General features: G+C 39.6%; 1 protein-coding gene across 1 annotated transcript in view; it reads left to right on the top strand.

Annotated features, from left to right (window-relative positions):
* Positions 1 to 22,907, top strand: part of LOC124601772 (rhodanese domain-containing protein CG4456-like) — a 153,172-nt gene that overhangs the window by 57,149 nt on the left and 73,116 nt on the right. Inside the window, exon 2 of the mRNA XM_047138018.1 lies at positions 14,401 to 14,592. Coding sequence (XP_046993974.1) covers positions 14,401 to 14,592 — 192 coding nt within the window. The remainder of the gene's footprint in view (positions 1 to 14,400; positions 14,593 to 22,907) is intronic.

The raw sequence follows: 22,907 nt of genomic DNA, 5'->3' as shown, positions 1-22,907 counted from the left end.
ACTTTAATTCCTACTTCAGATTTTTCTTTTGTTTCCTTTACTGTCTGCTCGGTATACAGATTGAATGACATCGGGGATAGGATACAACGCTGTATCAGTCCCTTCTCATCCACTGCTTCCCTTTTGTGCCCCTCGAATCTTACAACTGCCATCTGGTTTCTGTACAAATTGTAAATAGCCTATCACTCCCTCTATTTTACCCCTGCAACCTTTAGAATTTGAAAGAGAGTATTCCATACAATGTTATCAAAAGATTTCTCTAATTCTACAAATGCTGTAAATGGAGGTTTACCTTTTCTTAACCTATCTTCTGTCAGACGTTGTAGGGTCAATATTGCCTCACGTGTTCCTACATTTCTTTGGAATCCAAACTGATCTGGCTTCTACCAGTATTTCCATTCTTCTGTAAAGGGTTCTTGTTAGTATTTTGTAGCCTTGACTTATTAAACTGATAGTTTCATAATTTTAACACTTGTCAGCATCTGCTCCATTTGGAATTGGGATTATTACATTCTTCTTGAAGTCCAAGGGTATTTCACCTGTCTCATACATCTTGCTCACCAGATGGATGAGTTTTGTCATGACTGTCTCTCCAAAGGCTATCAGTAGCTCTAGCGGAAAGTTATCTACTCCTGGAGCCTTGTTTTGATTTAAATCATTCAGTACTCTGTCAAATTCTTGATGCGGTATCATATCTCCCTTCTCATTCACCTCCACGTCTTCTTCCATCTCCAGAGTACTGCTCTCAAGTACATTTCCCTTGTATAGACCCTCTATACACTCCTTCCATGTTTCTGCTTTCCCTTCTTTGCTTGGGACTGGTTTTCCATCTGAGCTCTTAATATTAGAGATGGCCTCATGCAAAAATTCATTGCAGTATAAAATTAAACTACATTAATTTTTTTTTATAAATGTCCTATTTATTTTTCTCAAGGACTTGCGTGTTGTGTGAAGAGAGTGAGAGAATTTGGAAAATCTTGTGCAGTGTACTTGCGATGAGGTGTAGGTAAGCCTGTTTGCAGTATTCTCCCAACTTGATAGATTCATGTGTCCACATCAAATTAATCATCTCAACTTCATCTAAACTACTGTGGCATGTTGTAAACAATGACAGCATCCTGAACAATAAAGAAAATAAGTAACAATGTCCATTAAGTATGTTCTGTCTCGGAAACCATTCAGATAGCGTATATGTCCACATCAAGTACTTTGCTACAAATAATCATTCCAGTCATATGCCTGAATATTGACTATTCATCCTGGGACAACCTGTAGATTATGTTTAATTTTTTATTTATTCATCTAACCTGAAAAATGCCTTCAGAAATCCTCTTACATTAGACCAGAATTTTATATGTAATTACAAAACTTAATGCATGAATTACTTAAAAACTCTTAATATTTTTAATATGATATCTTTTCTTTTCTCTGAATATGTTAGAGATTTGCTGTTATGCCCTCTTGGTTGAAATTGGTGATTTTCCTCAGTCTTCCTAAATTTCTGCTGTCCACTGGGTAACAGTTATCACCAATTTTTGTAATCTGTCATCTATCATTCTTGTGGCACAATCCTTCCAGTTGTTTCCGTATTCTTTAATCTGATCATTTATATTTTTCACTCTCAGTTCTTTTCTGATGTCTACATTCACACTTCTGTCAGACAGAATGTACCGAGCTACTCTTCTTAGCAATCAGATCCCTACTGCTTGTATTCTGATGTGAACGAATGTTTCTGCTGCATTGTCCAGGCAAGAGCTTCAAAGTCTAGGGAGCAGTAGTTATTATGAGCAGTTGTGGGTCAACAATAAGTCTGATTATTTGGGCTGTGATGCCATCCTGTACAGTAAATGCTGAGCTGAAGGAGTTTTCGACAGTGTTGTCAGCTCAAGAAAGAATTTTTCACTACTACTATCATTTACCTCCATGAATATAATCAGTTAAGTCTATGTTTTGTTTGTGGTTCAATGAAGGTTATTGCTAAAGTCGAGAACTGGTTTAGTTACTTGGTTGAGACAATGGGATCAGCTGCAGCTTCTGCTTTGTCTACTCCTCCCTAGATCACAGAAGCTTTTCCATAGAGCATCTTGGCTTTATGTTTTAGATTAATGTATTGGCATATCTTTAGTTATCATTTCTCTCAGACTGATTGACTGTTTGCTTTCTTCTTGTAATTAATTTTATTTTCAAGGGTAGGAGGTCGTTTGTAAGTACAACGTGCAGTGTCTCCAAGAGTCATGAACTGTTTTTGCTCTTCCATTAGCCAAGGTGCAGGTTTTCCCTTCCAGTTTCCAGTCTTTGGCAGAGCATATTTATAGTGTAAAAGAGTTACTATGGTAGTAAATTCATGTAGTTGGTCTTTCACATCCAGGAATGGTGTGGAAGCTGTCTCCAAATTATCTCTTGTGCCTCCACTGCAAGTTCAGGCTTACTGATACACTTAAAGTCTCTGTATGTTGACATAGTTTATTCCTTGCATGTTTTAGAGAGTAAGTCACGAATATTATGTTCTAAGCTGGTATTCCAGGTATGGATTTCTTTGCTTGTGGATTTTGTGGCAAATATATATTTGGAAGCCGCACTATAGGCTGCATTATGGGTATGTGCAAGCTCAAGTACTGTTACAGTTGAAGAAGAAGCTACACACTTGAATTTCACAGTGAAGAGGTGGAATATTTATGTTAGTGTTCCTAGCATTATTTGTATGCTCCTAAGTCAAATTGGATTTTAAAAGATCAGTTTTGGAACATTCTATCTCACCTACTTTCGGAGGTCTCTAGAGGATGCAAATTAGGCATATTTTCTTAAGGGATTTGATATTTACGAACATATATTTGACTTGTTTGTCCTCATCAGCAATGGATGTGAGTAGCACAGTTGGCAATAAGTTAAAGCATTTGTAAGCAACTACTCCACCACCTCGTCTATTATTTCTGTGGTGTCTTAGGAAAATGGAGTCTATATTTATAGAACTGGACAGCATGATTGTCTTGAGGCAGGTGTCCACATTCATTTGAAGAAAGACATGGATGTCAATGTTCTGAAATATATGGTGGAGTTTCTCAAAATAAGTTGAATATGATGGCCAACTATGTTCTACAGTAACAACACAGAAACACTGGTAGAACTAGTGGCTGTATGAATAGACAAGTTCGTAGCTCCTAAAGCACAGGCTTTAGAGTTCATTTACACTGCTTTTTTCCAGCCTTTATCTGCACCATTATCCTGCCCTCTCTCATTCACATGGTATGTAGCCCAAATTCATATATCACAAACTAAAAATTTTTATCTTTCACCATTGAAATCCTTGAATATTATCAGGCTTGCCTTCGCCAGTTTATTAATCACTATAACTGTTTCAGACCTTTTCATATTTGATACAGACCTCATAATTGTGAGTCTAGGTTTCACAGATCACAAGGTTCTATGTCCTACTCTAAACTTGTGATTATAGAATGTGCAGCATGTATAACTGTTCTCACTTTAAGCTTTTACAATTTAAAGTGCCTATGTTTATAGTAAATTTTTTAATTTTACCTGTGTAATTTTCAGTGCTGCACAACAATGTGTCACCTGCACTGCTTTCACCTAGAATTACAAGTAATGTTCAGTACCATTTTACTAAAATGGAAGAAAAAGAAAAATTCCACTACTGTCAGCAGATAATTGCCATGGCTTCTGGTCCTTCATCAAACCAGAAGGGACACCTGTAATCAAAGCATCCTACAGTACCTCTGGAGTGATGTGGGTCAGGAAGCCGATCAAGATCGCCATCAATCAATGCAGAAATTCAAGAAATCATTTCTCGTAAACCGTCCTCACAGACGTCTGCTTGTCCCTTGAGTGGAGGTATGCTCCTAGAAAGGCAAATTCAGTCTCAAGCTGTATCCAGCTCATCAGTGTCATCAGGTTCTGAACCAAGTCCTGATTTATTTCCTTTTGTGGTGCCCTCACCCTCAATTGCTTTGCATTTACAACAACAAATAAGTAATTTTTTTTAATATTATATAGCAGGCCACATTAAATAAAAGTATGGCATTAGATGTATAGCCCAAATACCATATCAATTTTAAAATCACTTCCTTAATAACGGAAGATGAGTCAAATATGAAATTAACTGCCATGCCTCTGAAACTTCCACATATCCCATGCTTTGCGTGAATTCAGAACTTCATACAGAAAACCACTGATGAGGTCAAATGAGTTGTTGCCTTTCTTAAGGAGAGACCCTTTGCTTTAAACAACTAGCTGAAATGCAAGAAAATCTTAAAAACGACCAACGAAACAAGATTTCCCAGCCGGATGGAACTCTACTTATGAGAGGTTGCAAAGATTTACTTTAAATAAAGATCCCATAATTTTGTGGTGCCGATGAGGTGGACACCAGCATCGATATGCATTCATCTTTGGACTCAGGGCATTGTCTTTGGGCTGTTCCGCCATGTTCAGTTCTTTGTGAGCCTTGCCTGTGTTTAGGTGAATAAATGAACTACTGCAAAATGGGTGTTGTTTGGTGTAACCAACCCGAACATCTCCCTCACTGGTGACCCCGAGTTGTAACGTCTTCTGTTTTCACCGTTTTAGTGTGTCTGCGACCTCTGCATCGCTTATTTTCACATGTATTACATCAACACAGCATTCGAACAATGACTTCGACCCAGTGCCTACCGCCTGATTTTGTGATCAACATGCATCATGTTGCGGGTGATGTACACCCACCAGGACTACAACACGATGCCTCACACTCAACAATTACGCTGATTTCGCTGGACGTTTTCAAGCATGCAGCAATAAGTGAGATTAGAAGTGCGCCTGACTCCGGCTATCAAATGCCTTTGTTCTCACCATATGTGCCCTCCTTCATCGACTGTGCAGTTACCTCCTACGGATCTCCGTGCAGTGCAGAACCAATGCCGATTTCTGCAAATCCTTCATCGGACAACCTACTACCACCAGGACAATGATTTGCCACGCCGCAATCTGTGCAGTACCACGCGGATACCTGCCACGTGGCTGGAACTGCTTCGTTCACAGGTCTACCTCCTCAGCATCCGACCACGCCCACGCCTGCCTCGGTCCGTCCAGCATCAGCACATGCCTTCCTACTTCGATACCTCAGCCTGCAACAGGAACAATAACTTGTTATCTGTGCCTGACCTCCACCTCCATCCCACTGCCACGTCTCAGTGTTTTGTGCCACGACATTCACCTTATCCGCACACCATTTTGAGTGGAGTGACTATGAACAGTGAACATTCACACATTCCGTCCCACATTCGTCATCATTTCCCACACTGTGCTTCTGGACAGCCCCCACCTCCACAGCTTCACTGCAACACAGGTGGCCCTGGCTCTGATCATACGTTGAGCTTTCCGCGGACTAACACACGTTCTCAAACTTTGAACTTTTTCTCACCTGTCGCCCCCGCGCCAGCTCCAGTTGAGCTTCCGCTACCATTCTCGGCACATCTCGGTGACTCATCCGTGTCTGTCTTTCACGACGCATCAATCCGAACACACTCACAACGTCTTGAGCTTCCGCAACCACAATTTACACATTACGCTCTCTCACCTGCATCGGCCTTCCGCGTTGTGACGAATCACGCTCAACCACAACGTGTCACCTTCATGCTGCCACCCGAACAGCCATCGTTGCCACATCCCCTGGAGGCACACTCTCCTGTAATACTACACCAACAGCAGCTCGATGCAGGCAGTGCCCCGATGAACTCAACTCAACCTGTTCTTCCAAAAATTCTACAATGCTTACCGACACTGCCGCCGTTTAATCCCTACAGAGCAGCAACCTGGTTCAAAATTATGGACGAAGTGTTCGACCATTACAAATTCAACGAGACAGCCAGGTTTCTGTGCTTCATCACCCACTTGCACGACCAGGAGGACTTGATTGCTGACCTGGTTGACGCCTTGGCCTCATCTATCCGGTACACTCTAGCCAAAAATACAGTTCTACGTCAGCTTGCATGCTCAACTGAGGCAGCAATATGGCAAGTGCTCCACGTCGAGCAACTAGGCAACGACAAACCTTCCCAGCTCTGGAGATGACTACATGCCCTGGTCAGCGCCGATCTGTTCTCTGACACAGCTCTCCTCGCCATCTGGTCAGATAAACTATCTCCTCACATCCGCTTTGCTCTGGCTCAAAGGTCCCCTGAACCTGTCGAGCAAAGAATGACAATTGCTGACAAGCTACACGATGCATCACTGCTCTATTTCGCCAGCCACTGCATACCTGACAAGTCTCAGGTTCAGGCTCATCGCCCTGCGGCCGGACGCGGCCGGGGCCGTACTGTGCCGACCGTTCCGCTCCGGAAAGCAGTAAACAAGCAACTGGGATGTCACCAGCTCTGCACATGGTCACGCCCCCTCCTGCAACCGAACCTGCTGCGGCCACCAAACCTCGGACACCGCCACTGGCTACGAACTTTCCACAGGAAATGCAACCGCCCTACCCGTACTGTTACTTCCACACGCGGTTTGGTGAGGCGGCACGGAACTGCAGACCACCCTGCTACTTCCCAAACGCCAGTCCCAGGTAGGTCCAGGTGCCACCTCCTGCGTACAACATGACAGGCACCCCCCAGCGCTCCATTCTGTCTGGGAACGACCGGATAATTGCGAACAACTTTACATTAAAGACATTCGTTGGGATACCTTTTCCTAGTGGACACAGGCGCCGATGTTTTGCTGTTGCCTACGTCCTTAGCGTCATCGAACATCCGCCCTCATCATACTTCACTTCAAGCCGTGAATTCAACTAAACTACAATGCTCGGGTTCAACTTCCCACTTCGTTTCACTCTCCGCAAACTGCAAACTCGAGTGGACTTTTTTGGTGTGTGAAATTGACAAACCTACACTAGGCATTGACTTCTTGCGACATCACAAACTTTCACCGGACCTAGTGCGAAACACCGTGTTTCATCATCCATCCAAGACTCAATTCCCCTGTGCCATGTCGCTCGCCTACGCAAGGAAAACTTCGAGCTCTCCCTCTGGCTCTACGAAACACAGCTCTCCAATGCAGCAAAGGAATTATAGACACTACAGCAAGGACAAAGCAAGGTCAGTAAGTGCACCAAATCTGCTTGCAATCCCAGCAATCGAGCCCCGTGTGTTTACCACCCGCTACCCCTCATAACTGTGCTATCAAGACTGACATAACGTGTACTGAAAGTTCCGCAGGGTCACGCCCTCCTAAAACGTCAGCTTTTGACCCTTGGCCGGACACAAGTGAGCATGTGCGATGAGTGTCATGTGTTCCTGAACTGACGGCTCCTACCCCGCCCCTCATGGACAGCACCTCAAACTATGCAACTTCGGCTCCTGCGCGCCGCTGTGCAATCACCACTGACAACACAAACAGTACACTCGTGCCATGCCTTTCGCCCGCGATCGTGCTGCCACAGGCCACACCCTCAGACAATGGACTCACTAACGGCTCACGAGCTCTACTGAGCTCACCCGACGACAGTGCCACTGCTTTGGGCCGGCGGCCATCTTGTCACGTTGACTCCTGGGACACTTCGCCGCCTCAGCTCCCATCGGATCCACCAAGTGGCTCCGATCACCAGGACCATGCCTCGTCTGCTCCACCCACCACACATTGTAAACAAACCGCCTCCCGTGCCGCCGGTGACATTTCCGTCATCACCAATGGCACGGTTCACAAGCTTCGCCTCATGCCAGGTCCTCCAATCTCCAGTAAACCACGTCGACTTTGTCCCGAGCGTTTCTCCGACCTTAAAAATCATATTTCTGAACTACTAAGCTCTGGCGTCATTGAACCCTCTGCCAGTAGCTGGTCTACGCCCATACATATGACACCCAAGAAAGGCGGGTCCTGGCGCATGTCCGGCCCGTACTAAGTTCGCCAGCGCTCAGCCAACACCTATGACATCCAGATGAAAAATTCAGCTGTTACAGTTTCTCTCAACAGACTTAAGCCTGCTCACGTCAAGCCTTCTTCTACCCCCCCTTCAGGCCAAGATCATGACACTCACTGTCATGGCTCACAATGCTCCGACCACTCCCTCCACCTCGGACTTACACACTCTGTCGAGTGACTTCCAGTTCGAATCGTCAAACTCTCCACCTACCTCGCCCTCTTCTCCGGTTTCATGCACTCCGTAGAGTGAGCACATGCTCCCCACGTTGAGCTTACCTACGATCACACTGCCGCCGGCCCCTTCGCCGGTTCCTTCCATCTCTCCACCGTTGCCTGTCGAGGTTTCTCACGCCCCCCCATCTTGAACGTGCCCCCACTCAAGGTGTTTGTGCCTGTCACCCTGGACATAATCTACGACATCTCAATAATACTGTGCGATGATACACTGTTCGTCGTGTGTTTCCCTTCATCCAGTGCTCATGACACAACCTCCGCCATTCCCTGCCTCCTGGTGAAATGTGTTGCCCTCCCGCCCGATGTCGACCTGGACATGCTTTGTGTGTTCACCATGCCCTCCAGAGACATCGTCGTCGTCGCTCCGTTCCACCCGCAAACTGCCGGCCTACCTGTTGCCACACAACCTGCACACCCAGTATGACGCCCAGCTCGCTTCAACAACTTCCAGGTTCGGTAGCTGAACCTTTCTTCACGACATTTACCCACGCAGCTCTCCAACGACGCTGTCAAGCTGACCATGGTCCGGTTGCTGTGGACCACCCCTGCCAACACCTTAGTCACCTCCCCCCTCCCCCCTCCCCCCCCCCCCCCCCCCCCCCCCCCCCGCCTTCTCAAGAGTACTCTGTAGTGGGAGGGGGGGGGGGGCGCTCTGTGGCGCCGATGAGATCGACACCAGCATCTCTATGTGTTCGTCTTTGGACTCTGAGCATCGTCTTTAGACTGTGGACTGTGTTTAGGTGAATAAATGAACTACTGCAAAATGGGTGTTGTTTGGTGTAACCAACCCAAACATCTCCCTCAATTTCTTGCTTCACTATTTTAGGTGGAAAATCTATTGCCTTAAACTTAAAAGTATGGACTGCAAGTAATGCAGCAGGCTTTAAGGATTTTGAAAGTCTTAGATGAGGAAACCAAAGAAGTGTCCTCAGAGATAACAGTCTCACTTTTAAAAATGAAAATATTGCCAAGATTAATGGAACAGCAACTAAAATCTTTTGAAAATAAAAATAAAGAATATCTTCAAGAAGTAGAGTCATTGGTTGATAATTTACTTAAAGGGTTATCAGAATGGTTTCGGGTTATATCCAACAATGAACTGATTAGTCAGGCAACCTTACTGGACTCCCGATTCAAAGGCAAGGATTTTCAGATGACAAAACATTTCGAGATTGTTACATAAAGGATATTGCAAAAATGAAAGTGTTGGTTGTTCAACAAGAAAAAACAGAGCTCATTTCTCATTCTGTTACCACTGTGACGCCTGAGACTTCTCCAATCTGGGTGGAGTTCAATGAAACTATTAGTCAGCTTCAAGCAAGTCACAACCCAGAAAGTGTGTGGCAATTGTCGAACTGGACAAATATTTAGTGGAGGGAAATTTGCCTAGAAACAGCAGTCTCTTAAACTGGTGGGAAACAAGAAAATTTACTGTGGCCAGTGCTGTATCAACTGGTTCTAAAAGTATTATGTATCACAGCAACGTCAGTGGCCTGTGCTGAATATTTTCAAAAGCAGGACAAATTTGCACTAAGAAGAGAGAGAGAGAGAGAGAGAGAGAGAGAGAGAGAGAGAGAGACTCACATCGACTAAAGGGGGTCAAATTTTATATCGTAATACTAACTGCAAATGATAACTGCGGATACACTTCAATTACACTAGTTGTAATTTTTATATTTTTTCCAATAAAAGTGTAAAAATATAACAAGAATCAGTCTTCATTCTTAAAAATTTTCTACTTTTTGAAAAATATTTGGGATTTTGTTGTAATATTTATAATTTTTATAGCAGACGAAATTTGAAACTCTTGTATCTGAAAATTACTAGGGACATAGCACAAAATTATTATTCCTATTTAAACATTCTTTCACAATAGGACCAAATCAGATAAAAATAGAGGTTTCATGACCTGAATTAAAATGGCATTGTACCTTCCCTTTACTAATTTTTGTGAGTGAATGGTGAGTGATGAGTCATGAAAAAGAGCTAGGTCATTTCAGTGACTGACCAGTTCTGATCAGATCTCTGAAAAGAACAGTTTTGCTCATTTCTACTTGATATTCATACAAGTAGTTGTCATTCCTCCAAAGGTCTCTTTAATTTTCCTGTAGGCAGTATCTATCATTCCCCTAGTGATATGTGCTTCTACATCCTTTTCTCCTGTAGTCATTCCTGCTTAGCCATTTTGCACTTCTTAGCAGTTTCATTTTTAGATGTTTGTATTCCCTTTCACCTGCTTCATTTATTGCATTTTATATTTTCCCCTTTCATTGATTAAATTCAATATATCTTGTGTTACCCTTTAATTACACATTCAAATAATTCATAACTGGCAACTTAGTGTTTGAAATGTTAAACAAGACCCACAGTGGAAATGGATTATCATTTTACTTACTTAAATTTTATAAAGACTGTTGTGTTTCCAGTTGAAGTGCAGTTCTCCTTTTTATTGGCCTTAGAGATGGTGATGTTGATGATGATAGAAAATCCGTGTTGCTTTTGGGTATGTAATTACCTGATGAACCCAAACTAAGCACTTTGAATTCATTACACTCTTCTTCACTTAACTCTGGTAGTCATTCCATATCGAAACTATTTTGTATTACAGACAAGGTTTCACCATCCTTTTCTTCTGCTTCTGTAATTTCATAAATATATAAACAATGAAGTCAACCAAACTAATGATCTATACCTCTGTGGATGACTATCTCATAGATAAAATCAATAGTAATTTGTCTTACCTTCATCGGATGTTGAGTTCCTTTCATTGCAGTACTTTTGCATCACTAGCTCAACCATTCTCCTTCCTTGTGAAGTCATTTTTATCTAACAGAGAGCACACACTAACATTAACCTCTTCACAGTAAATACTTCACGAAACTAAACAAAATGTGATGTGACAATGAAGGCAATGTGACTGCACTGACGATGCTTACAAAGGGCAGTTACTGTTCAGTTTATCATTTTTCCACTTACTGATTCTTGCAGGGGAAATGCTATAATTTGAAACCTCATACAAAAAATGTTTCGAGAATTGATTGACAAATGAATGACTCAGCAGCTAGACGTGATGCAACATTTCCACTTGGTGTCACAAGCTTTGTTATTTAGCTGCTAGACAACATATGCTTCTCTTTCAGCACATGATAAAATAGCACGCAAATGCAGCAAAATTATATTGTGCAATACACGTAGATAATGGTCTCTGCTGCTTTAAAACATATTTCCAAATTTTCTTCACAAAGTAAGCAGCCAGAAGAACGTAAGTGCCGATACATTTTGCTGATCCGAAAACTAAGATGCACTTTCTCAAGATAGAAGAACATTAGTGCCAATATGCCTATCTGCATCTAAAATAAGCTCATAACTTGGAGAAATGCAGTACCTTATTCTCACAAGGAAAAGAGATAGAGATATATCATTTTGATGCAACGAGGAGCTGATTACTGTGAGGACACATGTTGAAAAACCTAACGTCATGTTTTTGGTGATACGTTCCTCTGACTGTCCGCATATGATGTGGTCTTGTAATATTATTGTTCCATCAGTATTCCATAAGATCTCAGTTTTTCCTAGTACATTTGTGGCTGTTCCACCTGCTTTTATTTATCTCTTCATTTGTTGATTGTTGTCCTTGGTGTCGCTGTACTGCGTTGCTATACTCGCTGAAAAATGGGGTCTGTGGGTTTCGACACTGACTACTTTAAATGATGCAGCTGACATATGCACAGTTATGGTTTACAGTGCTTTAATTTCACTGTTCACAGCCCCCTAATAATACATAGTCATATGGCCAGTGCACTATTATGTAACCTTCGATAAGCCTCATTAATAGTTAGCAGGTGGAACTCCACATACTGCTACAATAGTTTACTGTTGAATATCTTTGAGCAGTAAAAACATAACCACAAAGTCCACAGTTCTTGAAGAATAATCAGGTACATACGGTGCAGTCACTGTCATTGGTTTTTCACACGGCTTAATTGTTTAACACTTATTTCACAGTTAAATTGTTGTTGTTGTTCTAACCAGCACAGGTTACTTGTCAGAAACTCGGCCATGGACTGGCTGTCTCATGACCAAAAATTGGGCCCTTATATATCATCACAATAATAGGTGCTGAAACTACACATTGTATGAAGTTAAATTTACAGAAATTACAATTAAAACTTAACTCATTAAATTAACTGAAGTCATCGAAAAATTGTGTCTCTTTAACAGTTTCTTCTACTACAAAAGTTAGGCTGAATTATTTGTTTAAATCATGAAATTAACAAATATCTTTATGCAAACAATGCTTTACACAAAACTGTTAATTACCTTGGAATTAATTAAGAGCTGGTTTTTCTAACATGTTTTTGAATAGATTTACATAAATACTTCTTCTTCCAAATGTTTATAATTATTACAGAATTGATATTTGTTTATATGTCAACAATAGAATTTAAGTTACAAAACAATTACTGATTTCTCCCTGTAATGAAAGATACTAACTAGTAATAGTCAAAATAAATTAGAAAATCAATTATATGCATAAAACTAAGCACAAAATTAGCTCTGGTGTTATTTAATTTAAAACTAAGGGCCAATCTCTCTCTTTTATGAAAATACAGATTATACTCACGTATGTTAATGGTAATTAAGTCAAAATGAACAAAACTAATTTAAGGAGGCATATGGCAAGACAAGAGGGGAATTAAAATTATCCCAGCTTGCTTTGTCACACACTGTTTGCCATTAAAATTGCAGCACTACAGAATCAATGTGCAACATAGTTAAACTGGCATAAAATGCATTAGATGCTTGGATATGCAAATGATTAGCATTTCAGCACAGCTGCACAAAACAGATAGGAATAATGCCATTTACATCCTGTGTGTAAGGATTAGCACCTTATGGTTTTTTCATTCAGAAATCACCTTTGAATGTTTGTTATTTGCCAGAAGATTGTGATTTTTTTAAAAAAAGAAAAGTCTACCAGCACTTGTAAAACTTCCCCAGTGGCCAGATCGTTACCTGCTCTGTGTCAGCTTGCTTGTTTCCAGCGGACAAGTATCCACACAGGCAGTGTGGTGACATCTAGACCATACTGGACTGTCAGTTGGTGACCATTGCTGTGGAATTATTTGATGCGGCAGTAGAGAAGAGGCATACTGACAAGGGTTACACAATGACAACATGGGACAGAGAAGTGGCACTACATCAGTTTTCAGACAAGTTCCTGTTCTGCATACAGTATGTAACCTACCCCTCCTTCCTTTGTTGTTGCTATTGTCTACAATGGTGAAGTCTTTTATAAGATTCAAGACGAGTAACATTTACAAGAAAATTTTTACTTATCTTTTCTCATGCAGTTTGCTTTCATGTTCCATATAATTCACATCCAGATTCATTTAGCTCACCATAATATTTCTGGCTGACAGTTCAGCATGCTTTGGTATCCTCTCCCCCCCCCCCCAACCCCCTCCCCCCTCTCCCTCTCCCTCTGTCCTACTGTGCTTTAGTGATGGAAACAAATCTCATCACTGGTTGTGATTCTGTTCAATGGACGTACTTCTTTGGCATTATAAAGCAAAAGGAGATGTACAGGAGCTGTTATCCATTGAGTTTTGTGCTTCTCAGAAACTAATTTTGAAACCTAACAAGCACAGAACTTGAGGTAACCTTACTGTTTAGTTATGATCTCTTGCAAAACACTCAATAAATCTGCAGAAATGTATCTGTCAATTGAGATATGAAGCACTTTTTTTTTTTTTTTTTTTACACCTTGTTGCTGACTGCAGCAGATGGGCACTTTTTTCATCAACATAAACATTCTTGATTCTACACTTAAACAAACAACACCATTGATGCACACTTTCATTCATGGTGTTTAGTAGATAGGCACCAGAAATTCCATGATGAACATCAACAGCATTGAAGTTTTTTGCCACCAAAAACCATTTTACAGAATAGATCACTCATTTCACAGGGTTTTCAGTTGCAGTATTTATTTTGAATTGTTACTGTATGCAAACAAGAACCAAAGTGGCCTTCTCGCTATTACAACTTTAAGTATGCAAGAACCAAAGTGGCTTTCTCATTATCACAGCTTTAGGTATGCTAACCCACTGCATGAGTTAGTGTAGTGACTGTTCCATTCTCCAACTACTTCCAATCCTGTAAAAAACTGAAGTTTTCCTTGTCATAGTCCTTGTATGTGGAATGATTTGTAGTTACAGCAACTATAAAATTTGTGTTAACACAACACTGTTTTTCCAGATCAGACACTGAAGAGAAATGTTCCCAGTGTTTTAATTTGTAATATGTCTACTGATGTACCCGATGATAAGAAGTTAAGCTATGAGGAGTTACTTGACCTCATCAAAAAAAAGGAAGTTACATTAATAGATGTGAGAAGTCGAGTTGAAGTGAAGTCAACTGGATTGTTACCAAAGAGTTTTCATATCCCAGGTAAGTAATTAGTTTGTTGAACAGCATGAGCAGCTGTGCACTTGAAGTAATATTCAAGATGGGGCAGCTAAGACAGGCCACCAAAAATATATCTAAAAGGAGTAAATATATTGCAATGCAGTTTTCCTTAAGCTGCAGCAGACAGTGTGGCAAATTTTCTGAGGTGAGCAAGTAATTTTTAATAGTTGCTGTATTATGATACAAGTCTGTTGTTGTAACTGTGTATTTCTTTCTTTGGCCTTGGAAAGAGCCTTTGAAGAGGACTTCAGTTACGTAACAAGTATGGAACAAGGTAATAGCACCACAGTCCACTGTTCTGCCGTCAGAATAAGAGGTCCTGCAAACATTTCCCCCACTGTACCAAATGTAAGTGAACACACAACTTAGTCATGGTTGTGTGTTTAACTGTGCACTTGAGACCTATATGTAACTAGCTAATTTAAGTCAGTAACTTTTTTTAATAGAAATATATATTTTTATATAGCATTAGAAAGAACCTTTAAATAGAACTTTGATGAAATAATGTGTGGAAATTGCCCTGTGCTCTGCTATTGTAACAATCAGACACCTTGCTCATGAAGCTACTAAGCCCTTCGCAATGTATGTGCCAATCAGAAAAGTGAATATAGCCTTTGGTTGTGGCAAACAGGGTCAAATTGTTAGAGCAGTGGGATAGTCACATGCAGAAAGATATCTTGATCTTGCCACATGTTCATAAGTCTTTGCAAACTTTATTTTTAAAAAATTCGAGAAATTGAAAGTGTGAAACATAAACACACCACCGAAAAAGAACAACTATTGATATTCAAGAAAGGTAACTAACATTTTCATAGTAGTAACACACAATCCATTTGTTGCTTTGAGGCACTTGAGTATGCTTTTGGGATCAGCCAAACCACTGTTCTCTGAATACTACATTCCAGTGCATTGCTTCCTTTCAATATTTTGCTCCATCAACAGCTTCAGAATATACAGCATTTCTAAGAAAGTTTTTGTTTTGGATGAAACAGTGTTTACAAACCATGCAAAAATCAGTATTTTCAATGTGCACTACTGATCTGTTAAAAATCCATTTCGGTCGTGTGAGAAGGACTATTGATATTTTTAAAAATATCAGGAATCTCATATATCAGTATTTAAAAAAAAATATCATTATCGATTCTCAATATATCAACAAAAAGGCTTGAGGCATTGAAGGAAAAAATATCGACATATAAATATACTGCCAATTTTAGAGTTATACATTCAGGTATTGATTTATTATTAAATATTCTATACATCAACAAGCTAGCAGCCTGCCTATCCCCCTTAGAGCAAGAACTAAAAAAATAAATAAATAAAAATAAAAGAAATTTGCAAATATGTAAGTTAATAATGGGACTTTGTGCAGATGAAAAGCTCATATTGCAATACTTTTTGGGTCGACTGTTGTGTTCTTAAATAAGAACTGTGCAAAGTGCTTTGTCCTGCAATATTTCATTCCAGTTAGGCTCACATAACTTATTTTCTTAATTTTTCATTCTCTACGTGTCAAAATAAATATTTTTTCACACTGATGTAGGAAAATTCCGTGGTGGAGCTAAGTATTGCAGTTTCTGTTGGTAGCGCTGATTATGTCAGCATTTCCTGCTGCATATCTCCACCTGCTGCAAAGACTAGTCTTATCATGTAGCCCTTGTGAGTTCAATTCAGTTTCTAAACTGAAAGAAACACTTCACGGCATTCACTTCAGAACTGCTACAGATTCATTGGGCAATAGACCACACTGCTCAAATTGTCAACACAACTGGCACTGCTAAGAGTATCCTATGACTTCTACATCATTGGCAATGGGTTATACACAATGCTGGTGACTGCTTTGAAGGTCAGTAAAACTTTGAAACACGTATCTATTTTGTACGAGCTATAAATAAATAGTTGTCACTATTAAAGTTCGAACCCTCATATATATTCCTTGCTGTCATTTCTTTTTAACAATAATAGCTTATTCCCAAGAATAAGCAGCTTTCACTCAGTTAATACTCAGAAGAAATCAAATCTGAATTTTGATCGGACTTCCTTAACTCTTGTGCAGAAAGGTGTGCAGTATACTGCTGCATCCATTTTCAATAAGCTACCACTAGAATTCAAAAATCTTAGCAGTAATCCACGTGCTTTCAAATCAAAACTGAAGAGTTTCCTCATGGGTCACTCCTTCTATACTCTCGAGAAGTGCCTTGAAAAATTAAGCTGATTCTTGTTGTATTATTGATTGTGTTTACTTAAACTTATGCATTGACTTTTTTTGGGGGTCATAAACATTTTATTTTTATCTGTAATTTCATGTGCTGGCACATTCCATGACCTTGGAGATTTGCTCTTCAGATTGGTCCTAAGGAACTCGATGTGTAAATAAATAAATAAATAAACAAACACAAGATGAGCTGGTTGACATTTGTAAGCAGCTGGAAATTGCCCTGACTACTGTCAAATGATTGCCAGATGCTGCGAATTGGTGTGTTGGAAGAGCTTCTAAGAGTCATGTATCTGTGATACCAGCACCAAAGGCACCTCAAGTACTATTCTTTCCTGCAGATCCTGTCTCCTCCACAGTAAGTACAGGATCTGTCATTACTCATCAACTTGACTGTGAGAGGCATGTCAGTGGTAGATCTAGGCATCTTCTGCAGAGTGGACAGAGAAGATGGCGGCAAATAGTAATGGTAAAGTTCTTAGCTTACGTAAAAACTCATGTTTTGACGCGGAAAAGTACTGAAAACCGGAATCACGTGCAAGGAATGTAATAACTCGTATCATTTTCGATGTGCAAAAGTGGACTCATCTGTGAAAGAAAATAATGAATTTATAACATGCTGCAACTGTAGTCAGTGCTGCATTCAGAACTCAGATAATTATCATAAAGCAAAAATTTGTGACTGTAGGTGTGAATTATCTGTTCTAGTCGGCGATATGGTAAGTGAAATCCAGAACCTAAAGGCTGAAGTTACTCTCTTAAATAAGAAGGTGAGTGAATCTGAACAACAGCGCCTGATGAACGACTGCAGGCCTAAACTATAAACCAAGGAAAGCTTTCCTGCCATCAATACTCAAAACAGGTTTCAAATTCTCGAAGAAATAGTGGAACAAGAACTAGTTCAGTCCGTGCAAACTAGAAGTAATCCTTCAAGCAGCAAAAAAACTGTCAGTGATAATTTCAGAAAACATTAAGTCCCAAACTTGTGTGCAAAACGTGAAACTGAACGTAAACAAACCATCCAAGGAAGTGGAATCTGTGAAATTACATGCAAGAAATCGTCCCTAGAGAAAAACAGAAGAAACGACGACAATCAGAAACACAAGCAGGGCCGGATTCTATTATATGGAGACAGCCATGGACGTGAAATAGCCCAAAACATCGCAAACATGCAAGACAACTTTGCAGCTGTAGGCCACATCCAGCCTGGAGCCCCTCTTTCTGCTGTGGTGAAGCCGTGCATGCAGGAGTGTGACTCCTTCTCATCCAATGACTGTGTCATTATTATGGGAGGTTCATTTGATGTAGCAAGAAATCAAGCAAATGATGCAATTAGACATATGAAAATGGTACTGGGTAAGTTAAATGACACTAAAACACTTGTTGTCAACATTCCACAGAGGCATGATCTTATGAAACAGTCTATTGTGAACCGGGAAATTCATAAAACAAATGACAGGATTAAAGATCTATGTAGTAAATTTCAGAATGTGTCTCTAGTAGATGTCAGCTATCTAGAAAGGGAGCTGCACACATCTCATGGTCTGCACATGAACAAAAGAGACAAAAAGATCATTAGTAGCAAAATTATTGAGGAAGTCAGGCGACATTGTTCACAAAGTGATGAAAAGAAGTCCATTGCCATGGGGTGGTACAACCCACCTCAACAAAATCTGCCACAACACCAGCCACTGCTGGCAAGCCAGGGAAACTTGTGAAGCCTGCTGGCCTCATTGCTAGTCCAAAATTATCCTCTAAGGTCCAGCAGGTAAAACTCAGCCTTAAAATCATACACCAGAATCTTGGTAGTCTTAGAAATAAGCATAATGATCTAGATGTAATTTCACGGAGTGACAAACCCGATATATTAGTCGTAACTGGACATTGGTACAATGAAGCTCTGATTAGCATTAGTCAACCACTGTGTATGAAATTCTGCACAGCCTTCAGTAGAAAAGACAAGACTGGGGGAGGTGTAGCAATTTTCACTGTAAATGAAAGTAATTTTAATGTTATTGATGTGAGTGCCTTCTGCTTGGAAGGAGTCTCAGAATTTGCTGCAATAAACCTGAAATGGGGTAGAGATAACATAACAGTTATCGGTGTTTACAGGCCACCTGCAGCAAATACAGATACCTTTTTTGTAAATCTTTCTGACTTGCTAGTGTATATAGACACAACATTTTCTGGGCCAAATGGTCATGTAAATATTATAGTTACAGGGGATATAAATATAGATTTATTAACAAATGATGTCAGCACCAAAAAGTTACATCGTCTGTGTGATGAATTTAACCCGAGCCCACTCATTCGGGAACCCACTAGAGAAATTGGCAATAGTAAAACATGTCTTGACAACATAATAACAAACATGACCCACCAATCCCACAGTGCATCGGTTTTAAAACTAGCCATCTCAAATCACCATGCAGTACAGCTTAAATTGGAACACCATGAGGCCCCCACTGTCACCACAAAGCAACAGTTTGTAACTAAAAGAATAATGTATAATGACAACATAAATAGACTAAACTGGATGCTAGCACAAATAAAATGGTTTGAAAATAATAGCTTTTCATATGATAACTTTGCTGCTGACTTCTATTACTGCTTTGATACCACATGCCCAGTTGTAATCACAAAAATGAAACAAACAAAAAATATAAACAAAAACATTTGGGTAAATAGTAATGTCACTGAAGCGAGGGAAAAATTAAAACTACTCCACAGTGCAATGCTGAATAATAGTGAGATTCCTGAGCTAAAGGAAGCCTTCAAAATATATCAAGCACACTATAAGGAATTACTTACACAGACCAGGAGCAACTATGTTGCAAATAAGCTTCAAAACTCACACAACGTAACTACTGGCATCTGGGCAGTCAGAAACAGTTTTAGAAGCGGCAATGACAAATCCTGTATGGACTTTACTATTAACCACAACGGCATGCTCATAAAAGACCAACTGGAAATTGCAAATATTTTTAATGAATATTTTTCTTCCGTAGGGGAAGCCATAAATGACAAACATAAAAACATGCACTACAGTTTTAAAGGTAATACATGTGACCATAGTATATATCTAGCCCCCGCAAACTGTGCAGAAATAATGGGCATCATTAGCTCTCTAAAACCCTCTAATTCAGCTGGGCATGATGGCCTAAATACTAATGTTTTAAAAGCCTGTAGCCAAAATTTCTCTGTACCTCTGTCTGCAGCAGTCAACAATATAATAGAATCAGGCACCTTTCCAGACAGACTAAAAATAGCACAGGTAACACCCATTTTTAAGAAAGGTGACAACAACAAAATAGAAAACTACAGACCAGTCTCAATCCTTCCTGTCTTTTCCAGAATAGTTGACAAAGTTATATACAACAGGATTATAAACTTTCTTAACAAACACAACCTGATGTTCGAAAATCAAAATGGATTTGTAAAAGGTAAATCAACTAGCACTGCAGCTGCTCAACTAATTGAAGAGGTGTTAGGGGGTATCAAAAGCAAGGAACATGTGGCAGGTGTATACCAAGACCTGGAAAAAGCCTTTGATTGTGTGAACGTTGACATCCTATTAGACAAGCTATGGAACATGGGCATTAGAGGCACTGCTTATGACCCAATAAAGTGTTATATGAGCAATAGAAAGCAGTTTGTTCTACTTAAAACGGAAAGTGATGTCTACAACTCAGAGATCACTTGCATAAAATATGGGGTGCCCCAGGGCTCGGTGTTGGGCCCCCTTCTGTTCTTGATCTATGTAAATGATATTAAATACTGTCACAATAAAGGATGGCAGCCAAAAACAGTTGCAGGATAGAATTTTTTTATTAAAATTCTTGACCAAGGTTTCGGTACATATAAATATACCTTCATCAGAAGTACATTTCTAAAATTACATCATGCACTGGAGAATAATGAAACAATTATGCCAAAAGGCGTCGTCAATGGATTGTTAAACTGTTCGCTTTGATCCTGTACCCATTACACATGTCGTACAAATGGAGATGATATTTTAATTACTGACGACGCCTTTTGGCATAATTGTTTCATTATTCTCCAGTGCATGATGTAATTTTAGAAATGTACTTCTGATGAAGGTATATTTATATGTACCGAAACCTTGGTCAAGAATTTTAATAAAAAAATTCTATCCTGCAACTGTTTTTGGCTGCCATCCTTTATTGTGAAGAATTTAACAGTTGCTGCTGCAGCCATGTTTAAAATCTTGATTAAATACTGTACTATAAATTCCAAAATTGTTCTGTATGCCGATGACACGTCCATTGTATGTAAAAAGTAATCATGTAATGAACTAGAGGCAGAGTGTAATAATGTGACAAAAGAAATTGTTCAGTTTTTTAATGAAAGCCACTTAAATGTAAGCACCAGTAAAACATGTTAGTTGGAGTTTAGCAAAAGTAGTTTGAATAATGAAATTAAATTATACATGGGAAACAAATTGGTAAAGAAAGAGTCTAGTGTAAAATTCCTTGGCGTAACAATCCAAAGCAACCTGAAATGGGACACACATATTGACTCTCTAGCAACTAAGTTGTCAAAAAATATATTTGCAATCAGTACTATTAGCAAGTTCTATAGAGACACCGTAGTCCTAAAGACTGCATACCATGCTCTTTTCTCCTCTCACTTGAACTACGGTATTGAAATTTGGGGGGCAACAACCAAAGCTAATCTAGATAAGTTACTCATTCTTCAAAAAAGGGGTGTGAGAATAATCTGTGGAGCAAAATATAGGGAATCTTGTCACAACTTGTTTCCAAAAACAGAAGTGTTAACTGTTATAAACACATACATTCTAAAATCCATATTGCTTGTGAAAAGACTGCACCCAAACACTTATTCATATTTCCACCAGTACAATACTAGAAATAAAGAAAGATTTTACATTGGCAGCCACAGAACAGCACTTTACGAAAAGGGGCCTCAGTATGCAGGTACAAAATTAGCTAATGCACTGCCTAGAGCAGTCATGGCTCTTCCTACAATTAAACTGAAACATCAACTTAAGAAATTTTTAGTAAAACACCCTTTCTACACATTAGAAGAGTACCATACTTATATGAAGAACAACAAATGCTTTGTGAAATTATGTGAATAGAAATAAGTAAACACCTTATTATAATTTTATTGTAAATTAATGACATATTCAGAAGAATGTGTCATGTGTATTGTACAAATAACTTTAATCATTACTGTTTCTTTGTACATGTGCAGTGTACCATTCGATGTTGAATAAAGCTATTATTATTATTATTATCTTCACTTTCTCAGACATTAAGTCCGGTTAAAAATGGAGTGACGCGGACCTTGATCAAGCGTCACTTACTTTTAACTGTACGGTATGTGTTATATTGCATTTAGGAACTTTCGGGTAATTGAACATGTATCAATAATTACGGATTTCTGTAGCTGTATATATATGTTTGGATGTAGCTGTATTGCATTGATGTACTGGTGGATATTGTGTGGTATGACTCCTGTAGTTGATAGTATAATTGGTATGATGTCAACTTTATCCTGATGCCACATGTCTTTGACTTCCTCAGCCAGTTGGATGTATTTTTCAATTTTTTCTCCTGTTTTCTTTTGTATATTTGTTGTATTGGGTATGGATATTTCGATTAGTTGTGTTAATTTCTTCTTTTTATTGGTGAGTATGATGTCAGGTTTGTTATGTGGCGTTGTTTTATCTGTTATAATGGTTCTGTTCCAGTATAATTTGTATTCATCATTCTCCAGTACATTTTGTGGTGTATACTTGTATGTAGGAATGTGTTGTTTTAAAAGTTTATGTTGTAAGGCAAGCTGTTGATGTACTATTTTTGCGACATTGTCATGTCTTCTGGGGTATTCTGTATTTGCTAGTATTGTACATCCGCTTGTGATGTGATCTACTGTTTCTATTTGTTGTTTACAAAGTCTGCATTTATCCGTTGTGGTATTGGGATCTTTAATAATATGCTTGCTGTAATACCTGGTGTTTATTGTTTGATCCTGTATTGCAATCATGAATCCTTCTGTCTCACTGTATATATTGCCTTTTCTTAGCCATGTGTTG

This window comes from Schistocerca americana, chromosome 1 (assembly GCF_021461395.2).
Source record: "Schistocerca americana isolate TAMUIC-IGC-003095 chromosome 1, iqSchAmer2.1, whole genome shotgun sequence".
Taxonomy (NCBI): Eukaryota; Metazoa; Arthropoda; class Insecta; order Orthoptera; family Acrididae; genus Schistocerca; species Schistocerca americana.
Note: the sequence above shows the minus strand (reverse complement) of the source record. Positions and strands in the feature narration are given on the sequence as shown.